The following is a 12,465-nucleotide window of genomic DNA, read 5'->3' on the forward strand; positions in this document are numbered from 1 at the left end:
TAGCAACGAAAGAAGTTCATAATAATATGTCCAAACATTATAAATGTAATACTAAGCTACATGCTATTTGTAGATACAATTTTTTATCAAATTTATTGCTATAATACTTCCATTACGTCATGTTGACATAGTAATCATAATAAATAGTGTAGTGGTTGGAGTAACAACAGTAGATCCCTATCATTAAATAAGCTGTGAGTTGTCTGTAATGTTAAATAAGCTGTGAGGTGGCTGTAATGTTAAATAAGCTGTGAGGTGGCTGTGATGTTAAATAAGCTGTAAGGTGGCTGTAATGTTAAATAAGCTGTAAGGTGGCTGTAATGTTAAATAAGCTGTGAGGTGGCTGTAATGTAAAAATAAGCTGTGAGGTGGCAGTAATGTTAAATAAGCTGTGAGGTGGCTGTAATGTAAAAATAAGCTGTAAGGTGGCTGTAATGTTAAATAAGCTGTGAGGTGGCTGTAATGTAAAAATAAGCTGTGAGGTGGCAGTAATGTTAAATAAGCTGTGAGGTGGCTGTAATGTAAAAATAAGCTGTAAGGTGAGTGTAATGTTAAATAAGCTGTAAGGTGGCTGTAATGTTAAATAAGCTGTAAGGTGGCTGTAATGTTAAATAAGCTGTAAGGTGGCTGTAATGTTAAATAAGCTGTAAGGTGGCTGTAATGTTAAATAAGCTGTGATGTGGCTGTAATGTTAAATAAGCTGTGATGTGGCTGTAATGTTAAATAAGCTGTGAGGTGGCTGTAATGTTAAATAAACTGTAAGGTGGCTGTAATATTAAATAAGCTGTGAAGTGGCTGTAATGTTAAATAAGCTGCTGTTATGTTAAATAAGCTGTAAGGTGGCTGTAATGTTAAATAAGCTGTAAGGTGACTGTAATGTTAAATAAGCTGTAAGGTGGCTTCAAAGTTAAATAAGCTGTAAGGTGACTAATGTTAAATAAGCTGTAAGGTGGCTGTAATGTTAAATAAGCTGTAAGGTGGCTGTAATGTTAAATAAGCTGTAAGGTGGCTGTAAGGTGGGGGTAATGTAAAAATAAGCTGTGAGTTGTATGTAATGTTAAATAAGCTGTGAGTTGTCTGTAATGTTAAATAAGCTGTGAGTTGTCTGTAATGTTAATTAAGCTGTAAGGTGGCTGTAATATTAAATAAGCTGTGATGTGGCTGTAATGTTAAATAAGCTGTAAGGTGACTGTAATGTTAAATAAGCTGTAAGGTAGCTTCAAAGTTAAATAAGCTGTAAGGTGGGGGTAATGTAAAAATAAGCTGTGAGTTGTCTGTAATATTAAATAAGCTGTAAGGTGACTAATGTTAAATAAGCTGTAAGGTGGCTGTAATTTTAAATAAGCTGTAAGGTAGCTTCAAAGTTAAATAAGCTGTAAGGTGGGTGTAATGTAAAAATAAGCTGTAAGGTTTCTAATATTAAATAAGCTGTAAGGTGTCTGTAATATTAGATAAGCTGCAAGGTGTCTGTAATGTGTGTCTAGTATAACAATAACATCAGATTTGAAGATGGAGAGTGAATAAAGACAAAGAATTTTAATCAAAGTATGCTTTTACTTGATGCATGTAAGTGATGATAGCGCGGAAACAATTGATCATACAGACACCCTCCTGAGAGCTTTTGTAGTGTAGTCTTCTTGAAGTCAAGAAGCTTTTTCCTGACCTTAAATAATGAATGGATCAAACAGCTTAGAACAAGTGAAGAAACGTGTACTGTATAGCTATAGATGTGTGCTATCACAGAGTACAGACCTACATCAAACAATTACATTTTTAGCTACCTCATGTCTGATTGGACAGTTTTATACAGTACTGGGTTGGTAACTCAAGTTATACTTCCTACATTAGGTCTGTGATTGGGGCCTGCTTATGGGCCTTTTACCACTTTACGGACTAATGTAAATAAAAACACAATACAATTAGATGTTGAAGTGTCATCATGTTGATGAATTTGTCAATGTCAAATAAATTTTATAAAGTAATCCATATAACTTGGACCTCATCATCCTAATTGAAATTGATCTTTCGTCAGGTGTGTTTTAGTTTCTGTGCCGACTTTGACATGAAATTAATTTTGTGCCAAATTGAATTTAATTTACGCTCTGGTACCAACTAATTTCTGTGCTTGTTAAACGGTTGTGTTTCAGCAAGACACCGGTCATACAAGAGTATAGATAACTGATTTTGCATTTTAGGAATGTTAACTTGTGATACAACCAAAAATATTAATTGAGTTTTCAAAAAAATTTAAAATGCAATAAATGTTTTAAGAACGAAATGTCTACATTATGTAATAATTAAGAATTACCAAAAGGAAAATTAAAAAACAAATCATATTTTCATTGCAGTGTATACCTAAAACTTCCAGGAAAGACAAGTGACCTGTAGTGATTTGTATTACTTTTGATATTGTTTAAAACTTTACTTAGATAAGCAATCATTAATGTATCGCTTCGGTTCATGTTTTGCAGATTCCTTTGTAAACAGTCAAGAATGGACGTTGAGTCGCTCAGTTCCCGACCTCAAATTGGTAAGTCTGTTTATCTCTATCATTAGTCTAAATACGTTCACAGTTACTATATTATATACTTCTCAATGCAACCATGTTGTAATTATCTCTATCATTAGTCTAAATACGTTCACAGTTACTATATTATACTTCTCAATGCAACCATGTTGTAATTATCTCTATCATTAGTCTAAATACGTTCACAGTTACTATATTATACTTCTCAATGCAAACATGTTGTAATTATCTCTATCATTAGTCTAAATACGTTCACAGTTACTATATTATACTTCTCAATGCAACCATGTTGTAATTATCTCTATCATTAGTCTAAATACGTTCACAGTTACTATATATATATACTTCTCAATGCAACCATGTTGTAATTATCTCTATCATTAGTCTAAATACGTTTACAGTTACTATATTATACTTCTCAATGCAACATGTTGTAATTATCTCTATCATTAGTCTAATACGTTACAGTTACTATATTATACTTCTCAATGCAAACATGTTGTAATTATCTCTATCATTAGTCTAAATACGTTCACAGTTACTATATTATACTTCCAATGCAACATGTTGTAATTATCTCTATCTGTCTAAAGTTCAATGCAACATGTTGTAATTATCTCTATCATTAGTCTAAATACGTTCACAGTTACTATATTATACTTCTCAATGCAACCATGTTGTAATTATCTCTATCATTAGTCTAAATATCGTTCACAGTTACTATATTATACTTCTCAATGCAACCATGTTGTAATTATCTCTATCATTAGTCTAAATACGTTCACAGTTACTATATTATACTTCTCAATGCAACCATGTTGTAATTATCTCTATCATTAGTCTAAATACGTTCACAGTTACTATATTATACTTCTCAATGCAACCATGTTGTAATTATCTCTATCATTAGTCTAAATACGTTTACAGTTACTATATTATATACTTCTCAATGCAACCATGTTGTAATTATCTCTATCATTAGTCTAATACGTTACAGTTACTATATTATACTTCTCAATGCAACTGTTGTAATTATCTCTATATTAGTCATGTATCATTCTACTATATATACTTCTCAATGCAACATGTTAATATCTTCATAGTTAATACGTTACAGTTACTATATTATACTTCTCAATGCAACCATGTTGTAATTATCTCTATCATTAGTCTAAATAATACGTTTACAGTTACTATATTATACTTCTCAATGCAACCATGTTGTAATTATCTCTATCATTAGTCTAAATACGTTCACAGTTACTATATTATACTTCTCAATGCAACATGTTGTAATTATCTCATAGATACTAATTATCTCTATCATTAGTCTAAATACGTTACAGTTACTATATTATACTTCTCAATGCAACCATGTTGTAATTATCTCTATCATTAGTCTAAATACGTTCACAGTTACTATATTATACTTCTCAATGCAACCATGTTGTAATTATCTCTATCATTAGTCTAAATACGTTCACAGTTACTATATTATACTTCTCAATGCAACCATGTTGTAATTATCTCTATCATTAGTCTAAATACGTTCACAGTTACTATATTATACTTCTCAATGCAACCATGTTGTAATTATCTCTATCATTAGTCTAATATGTTCACAGTTACTATATTATACTTCTCAATGCAACCATGTTGTAATTATCTCTATCATTAGTCTATATATGTTCAGAGTTACTATATTATACTTCTCAATGCAACCATGTTGTAATTATCTCTATCATTAGTCTAATAGTTCACAGTTACTATATTATACTTCTCAATGCAACCATGTTGTAATTATCTCTATCATTAGTCTAATATGTTCACAGTTACTATATTATACTTCTCAATGCAACCATGTTGTAATTATCTCTATCATTTGTCTAAATACGTTCACAGTTACTATATTATACTTCTCAATGCAACCATGTTGTAATTATCTCTATCATTAGTCTATATATGTTCAGAGTTACTATATTATACTTCTCAATGCAACCATGTTGTAATTATCTCTATCATTAGTCTATATATCTTCAGAGTTACTATATTATACTTCTCAATGCATCTGTGTTGTAATGTTGTCTCTCCTTTGAATGGTGGGAGACATGTTTTAATTGCTGATGTTGATCGATCCTTAACTCTCTCTTGTCCATGGTATTCTTTAATATTTCTACTTAACTGAATCGTGAGCATTAAATTCAACAAATTATTCTAAAACACCAAGAGACCTAAGTTCATGATACATTATTGTACTTAGATAAGTAATTAGATTGATCAAACGCAAATGAAAAAAAATGAAAGTATGGAGCAGAAGAGTACAAGTATAATGTGTAATCATTTTGGGTTAACATTTTGTCAAATTGGTGATGTGACCAGTGGGTGATGTGTCCTGATGTACACTCAATCTCCTACTGATAGCATGTCCAGACTCTCAGAGCATTCATCAAATACTCAGTGTTATTGTACTTCTAACAGAACACGCTTTTGTCCTTTTGACTTCAATGCTGATGTTGGATTTCCTATGATCTTCAATTTGAGGTTGTATCCATATTTACAGGGAATCCTGGGAAGTGTCCACAGTGGCAAGTCGGCCCTAGTCCACCGGTACCTGACAGGATCTTACATGCAAGAGGAATCTCCAGAGGGTACCTTACTCAAGTTTTATCTGAATTTGAATAGGAAGGATAAAAGCAGTATCAATAAGCTGTGTTAATAGCTAAGATAGCCTATCTTAGAATAAGAATTATAGAAACAGTCATACACGTATCATACTTATTACCATTGAAATGGACATATTCAAAACATTCTATTGATAAAAAGCATTTTATTGTCTGTTTCGCTGAATAAAACATTTACTTTCCTATTCATGACTGTTACCTATCTCTGATAATGTGAATCATCAGAATGCATCACTTGTTCTAGAATAATAATTACCTAGTTAGAACATGCACATAAATATTCTATAAAAAGTAAAAAAAAAAAAACGTACAAAATAATGAGAATGAAAACAAAACAGGACATTGATTTACCTAATGATAGACTCTGGTTAGACACACAAAAAAGAAGACACAGTCTGGATCCAATAAATGAGAATGCCATGCATTATTTATATGTCAGGCAATGTTTAGCTGACAGGTCATGAATCTTTTGTGCTCAATGGATTATTGGGATCTAACTTCAGTGTATCCGAGTGCCAACTCTAACCCAGTAGGTATAATTAACAGACATTTTAGACCAGAAAATTGCAGATCAATAGTTGGTACCTTTAAAATTATGCAATCACATAGCAAGTTACAACAGTAGGCAAAGTATCAGCTTATGAAACAGAAACTTTCATTGGATAAAATTTTTTTACATGACAATTTCGGTCTTAAATGTATTCAGTGCACATGTTAAGTTTATTTACTGATGCTGGATTTAAAGAGAGGACTCAAAAACAATAATATATTAAATAATACAATGACATGTTGTCTCCATAAACAATAAATTTTGCTTTGGAAGAGGGATATGGTGAAAAATCATGGTAATAGAACATGAATGATATGGAATCCAGCTGAACTATAATTTTATATTGAAGGATGTACAATCTAGGCCTGTATATGCCCTTCCTGATAAATAAGACTTAAAATCCTGAACTTAATAGAATATTAAGAGGCTCCTGATGACCAAAACCAATACATGTACAGCAATAATGTACAGACTATCCCTTTGAAATCCTATAGGATTAAGATAGGCTGTAGTTAATATTTTCACCACTATTTTTTTGGCATTGGCCTGGGATCTTGATAAAAGAAAGTAATTGCTAGATAAGGATATAAATTTAACTTCTCCTTTTGAAATTTAATGACACGATGAGTTCATGTATTGATAGAGTGCCAAGAGTGTGCTGGGGGAAGGCAGGCAGACAGGCAATGGAATGTTTATACTGCTGGATCTGGATTCAATGTGTTTAACTTTCTCATTCACTATTACATATATGTTATATATAAATGGCAATAGTGTGTTCATGTTAATGCATTCATAGCAAAGAGAGCCTATTTTAAATATCTGAAAATCCTTTCGTAATACTGTGAAAAGTTTCTTACAAATTTTGGTAAAAAGAATTCTTGTTATCAGCAAGTTTAAACCAGATAAACTATCTGAACGAGACATCAGATAAATCTTGAGTTTATGCTTGCATGCCTAAAACTGTATAAATGATTTAAAAAATTAGTTTAAATTAATCAGATACACATGGTACATGTAGGTCAATATATGGCTATGTAGCAGGGCACCTGTCTGTGACTGACAGAGTGGCACCTGTTGGGTAAGATAGGGGTGGGATATGTGGGTTAGGATGCTCCCACTGCTAACAGCTATACCTGATAATAGTCTGATGTTGACTTCAATAAATCCTTCTGTGCTGCAGGTGGTCGCTTCAAAAAGGAAGTCATCATAGATGGTCAGAGTTATCTCCTCCTGATAAGAGATGAAGGGGGCGCCCCAGAAATGCAGGTAAGAAGATCATGATTTAACCAAGTATCTGGTATTTAAAGCTTTACGCTATCCAATGGTCTTTATAACCCCCTCCCCTTCCATGTTATTTAATATTTTATTAACTATATCAATCCTTGATAACAAATTATCAATTTCACCATCCTTAATCATTTAAGTCCCATCAATGATATCAATTATGCTGATGTATCACTTCTAATTAAGCCTTACATTTATGTCATAGGACATCAATATGGAATTTTAAAAAATGTCATACATTATGTATTAATAGTTTTGGAGTGTTTTATGAAATTGTTTTATTTTTTTATGACCAACAGTTCACACAGTGGGTGGATGCTGTAATATTTGTGTTCAGTTTGGAGAATGAGATCAGTTTCCACACAGTGTATTCATACTATGCCAAGATGGCCCACTACCGAAATGCTGCCGAGGTCCCACTCATTCTAGTCGGCACTCAAGGTAAGAACAAGGTCCCCATTTATCCTAGTCAACACTCAGGGTAAGAAATTAAAGAGGTCCCCACTTATTCTAGTCAACACACAGGGTAAGAAAGAGATCCCCACATATCCTAGTCAAAACTCAGGGTAAGAAATTAAAGAGGTCCCCACTTATCCTAGTCAACACTCAGGGTAAGAAAGAGATCCCCACATATCCTAGTCAACACTCAGGGTAAGACAGAGGTCCCCACTTATCCTAGTCAACACTCAGGGTAAGAAAGAGGTCCCCACTTATCCTAGTCAACACTCAGGGTAAGAAAGAGATCCCCAAATATCCTAGTCAACACTCAGGGTAAGACAGAGGTCCCCACTTATCCTAGTCAACACTCAGGGTAAGACAGAGGTCCCCACTTATCCTAGTCAACACTCAGGGTAAAAATGAGGTTCCCACTCAGGGTAAGAATGAGGTCACACTCAGAGTAAGAATGTAGAGGTCACACTCATCATAGATATTCTGCAATCGGGGTAAGAATGAGGTCATACTCAGAGTAAGAATGTAGAGGTTCTACTCATCATAGTCTGCACTCAGCGTAAGAATGAGGTCACACTCAGGGTAAGAATGTAGAGGCCACACTCAGGGTAAGAATGTAGAGGTCACACTCAGGGTAAGAATGTAGAGGTCACACTCAGGGTAAGAATGTAGAGGTCACACTCAGGGTAAGAATGCAGAGGTCACACTCAGGGTAAGAATGTAGAGGTCACACTCAGGGTAAGAATGCAGAGGTCACACTCAGGGTAAGAATGTAGAGGTCACACTCAGGGTAAGAATGTAGAGGTCACACTCAGGGTAAGAATGTAGAGGTCACACTCAGGGTAAGAATGTAGAGGTCACACTCAGGGTAAGAATGTAGAGGTCACACTCAGGGTAAGAATGTAGAGGTCACGCTCAGGGTAAGAATGTAGAGGTCACACTCAGGGTAAGAATGTAGAGGTCACACTCAGGGTAAGAATGCAGAGGTCACACTCAGGTAAGAATAGAGGTCACAGGTAAGAATGTAGAGGTCACACTCAGGGTAAGAATGTAGAGGTCACACTCAGGGTAAGAATGTAGAGGTCACGCTCAGGGTAAAAATGTAGAGGTCACGCTCAGGGTAAGAATGTAGAGGTCACGCTCAGGGTAAGAATGCAGAGGTCACACTCAGGGTAAGAAGGTAGAGGTCACACTCAGGGTAAGAAGGTAGAGGTCACACTCAGGGTAAGAATGTAGAGGTCACACTCAGGGTAAGAATGTAGAGGTCACACTCAGGGTAAGAATTCAGAGGTCACACTCAGGGTAAGAATTCAGAGGTTTCGCTTATCCTATAGCTAGTCAGCACCCATGGTAAGAACAAATTACAGCTTCTCTTTGTGAAACAAAAATTGTGTTTTAGATCCTGTTTTAGACTGAATATATTTGTTCACTGATTGCATTACTTAACAGTTATATTTTAAAACAATATCCTTATACAAGAAGTTTTAGGTTAGAATGGGAGGGATGTGATTTTCTCTGTAAAGACATTAAAGCAAAACATTTGTGAAGAGATCAGATTATTTAGGTGTTTATCTGGAATGTGTTTGTAAGAACTTGTGTACAGTCATTGGATCACGGCACAGATAGAGTAACTAAAGGTGCTTCCCAAGCTACGGTTCACCACCAATTCAAGTATCCAATATCTCTTAGCAGAATCCAAATTAGCCTGTAGGCCAATAATCATTTTAACCCAGTTTGATAGAAATTACAAGGAAGCTAGAAAATTGTAGATTTTTTGTGTGAGAGGTAAATAAGTGTTGTCCTGCAGCTGCTGCCAACACAGTACGACAGTTATACATGTGTGTACACCCAGACTTATCTCCAGGCTAATCTCTTAAAATTTTCATCTGTCCCACTCTGGCTGGGCTGGAATGCTTACACTGGAACATGGTTACTGGGAAATATTCAAATCTTGGAGGACATATTGTAAATCAATCAGGGCTGGATGTTACTCAGTTTAATTGTCTGAGATCTGTGGGGTAAGCTGTACTGTTCTGTTTCACCGTTGGAGGTCTATATCCAAAGATACTTACTATTTAAAAAATATTTGATCTTACAAAGAGTTTCTTCAATACATTCTCCCATTATAGCATTCATTACTTCACGATCCTTATCTAAGATTTAAATTAAAGTAGTTAAAAATGCTTTGATTTGAAATGTTTAAAATGATAGTCGTATGATTCATAGATTTGTCTTCAGAACTTCATTGAATCATTAGATTGTTTACTCAAACTTTTGTTAGTTTATACCGCAACCTACAGTGTGAGAAATGAGTAATTGAATTTAGATTTAGAAATTGTGATCTTTAAAAAAACCATAAAAGTATTTCCAATATACACAAGCATGGAATTCAAGGTGTTAGATTTCAATTAGCTTCGTTTTATCTCTTGTTAAAAATATTTTTGGCAGAACTGTATCTTGTTAAAAATATTTTTGGCAGAACTGTATACAGTCTGCATGTGTACATTTGATACGGTAAATGTTCCTTGATTGTGATGATATTTTAATGCCTTCAGTATTCAGGAAGGTTTGCAAAACAGAATGTGCAGGTCCTGCGTTTTGCAAACTTGCATCAATTTCAGCATTATTTATTCACAAAGTATATACTTACAAACTCCAAGAATTTGCTATATATGCTTACTGAATATTGAGCTCTAAATTCAAAAACACACATCAAAAACTTAAGTGAGTGACTTTTGGAGTCTGTCCTTTATCATTTATGAATTATTTTGATAGCCCAGTTGGCCTTGACCCTGTATTCAACAGTTCTAGACTAGACAAAGACATGGTTTATTTATAGATGTCATTGATCATGATTATTTAAGATTTGTGTCTATTAAGTACAATTTATCAGCTGCTGAAATAATTTTGTAAAGCTGAAGAATTGTATATGTCTGGGCTGTATATAATACTTTTACTGCTAGCTTTCCACCCCTGTGTTGCAAGTTCAAAACTTGTATGTTGTTGGATTTTCTCTGTGTACTTTGGCTTCCCTCACCTCCATAATATTGGACATTCTTGAGCTGTTAATAGAGCATAGTAAAAAAAAATACATAGATATACATACCAGTAACGTATTTTGTAGAGAAAAATAAGTAAGATAGAACTTATTCTGTAGAGAAAAATAGGTAAGATAGAACATATTCTGTAGAGAAAAATAGGTAAGATAGAACTTATTCTGTAGAGAAAAATAGGTAAGATAGAACATATTCTGTAGAGAAAAATAGGTAAGATAGAACTTATTCTGTAGAGAAAAATAGGTAAGATAGAACTTATTCTGTAGAGAAAAATAGGTAAGATAGAACTTATTCTGTAGAGAAAAATAGGTAAGATAGAACTTATACTGTAGAGAAAAATAGGTAAGATAAAACTTATACTGTAGAGAAAAATAGGTAAGATAGAACTTATACTGTAGAGAAAAATAGATAAGATAGAACTTATACTGTAGAGAAAAATAGATAAGATAGAACTTATACTGTAGAGAAAAATAGATAAGATAGAACTTATACTGTAGAGAAAAATAGATAAGATAGAACTTATACTGTAGAGAAAAATAGGTAAGATAGAACTTATACTGTAGAGAAAAATAGGTAAGATAGAACTTATACTGTAGAGAAAAATAGGTAAGATAGAACTTATACTGTAGAGAAAAATAGGTAAGATAGAACTTATACTGTAGAGAAAAATAGATAAGATAGAACTTATACTGTAGAGAAAAATAGGTAAGATAGAACTTATTTACTGTAGAGAAAAATAGGTAAGATAGAACATATTCTGTAGAGAAAAATAGGTAAGATAGAACTTATTACTGTAGAGAAAAATAGATAAGATAGAACTTATACTGTAGAGAAAAATAGGTAAGATAGAACTTATTCTGTAGAGAAAAATAGATAAGATAGAACTTATTCTGTAGAGAAAAATAGGTAAGATAGAACTTATTCTGTAGAGAAAAATAGGTAAGATAGAACTTATTCTGTAGAGAAAAATAGAGGTAAGATAGAACTTATTCTGTAGAGAAAAATAGATAAGATAGAACTTATACTGTAGAGAAAAATAGATAAGATAGAACTTATTCTGTAGAGAAAAATAGGTAAGATAGAACATATTCTGTAGAGAAAAATAGGTAAGATAGAACTTATTCTGTAGAGAAAAATAGATAAGATAAGATAGAACTTAAGGACTTATGTGGAGCGCGTATTCGCAGGATTTAATTAATCAGTGATCATGCTGGAGTAACTGTTTAGGCGTAAACGTGTACACTTGGATTGGTAAATGTGATAAATTTTGTTGAAAACTAACAATATATTTAAATATACATGCACATTTACAGATCCCTAATATACAGTATTATTGTTATTCAATGAAAGTCTATATAAAAAAGTATCTAGGTTTTAACATAATTTTTTCTTATACATTCTCATAAGTTTATTAGATAAGTCCCCCCGTTAAAGAGTACAGTCCAATTAGTTAGAGGGCAAAGTTTTCAACAGCTCAAATATACAGGTATAATTGTTTTACAGAATCCTAATATTCAGTATATATTTTACCAGAAGCTTTACTCCATGAATTGGGTTATATAAGTACTTACACTAGAAGTTCCCTAAAATATACAAGTGAATTTAGTTTTTACAGAATTTCTAAATAATGACAGTATAGTGAATTTAGTTACAGAAGTCTAATATACAGTATATAGTTACAGAAGTCTAATATACAGTATATAGTTACAGAAGTCTAATAATATACAGTATATAGTTACAGAAGTCTAATATACAGTATATAGTTACAGAAGTCTAATATACAGTATATAGTTACAGAAGTCTAATATACAGTATATAGTTACAGAAGTCTAGTATATATACAGTATATATAGTTACAGAAGTCTAATATACAGTATATAGTTACAGAATTCTAATATACAGTATATAGTTACAGAA

At 33.0% G+C, this 12,465-nt stretch overlaps 1 protein-coding gene across 2 annotated transcripts in view; it reads left to right on the plus strand.

The window, feature by feature from the left end:
• LOC138320513 (centaurin-gamma-1A-like) overlaps positions 1–7,566 on the plus strand; it is a 45,400-nt gene extending 37,834 nt beyond the window's left edge. For both annotated transcript variants that reach the window (XM_069263523.1, XM_069263524.1), the window contains 4 exons: positions 2,472–2,530; positions 5,088–5,175; positions 6,939–7,024; positions 7,342–7,566. In XM_069263523.1, the coding sequence (XP_069119624.1) occupies positions 2,472–2,530; positions 5,088–5,175; positions 6,939–7,024; positions 7,342–7,527 (419 nt within the window). In that variant the 3' untranslated portion in view covers positions 7,528–7,566. The remainder of the gene's footprint in view (positions 1–2,471; positions 2,531–5,087; positions 5,176–6,938; positions 7,025–7,341) is intronic.
• Positions 7,567–12,465: the final 4,899 nt, after the last annotated feature.

Source organism: Argopecten irradians, chromosome 4 (assembly GCF_041381155.1).
Source record: "Argopecten irradians isolate NY chromosome 4, Ai_NY, whole genome shotgun sequence".
Classification (NCBI taxonomy): Eukaryota; Metazoa; Mollusca; class Bivalvia; order Pectinida; family Pectinidae; genus Argopecten; species Argopecten irradians.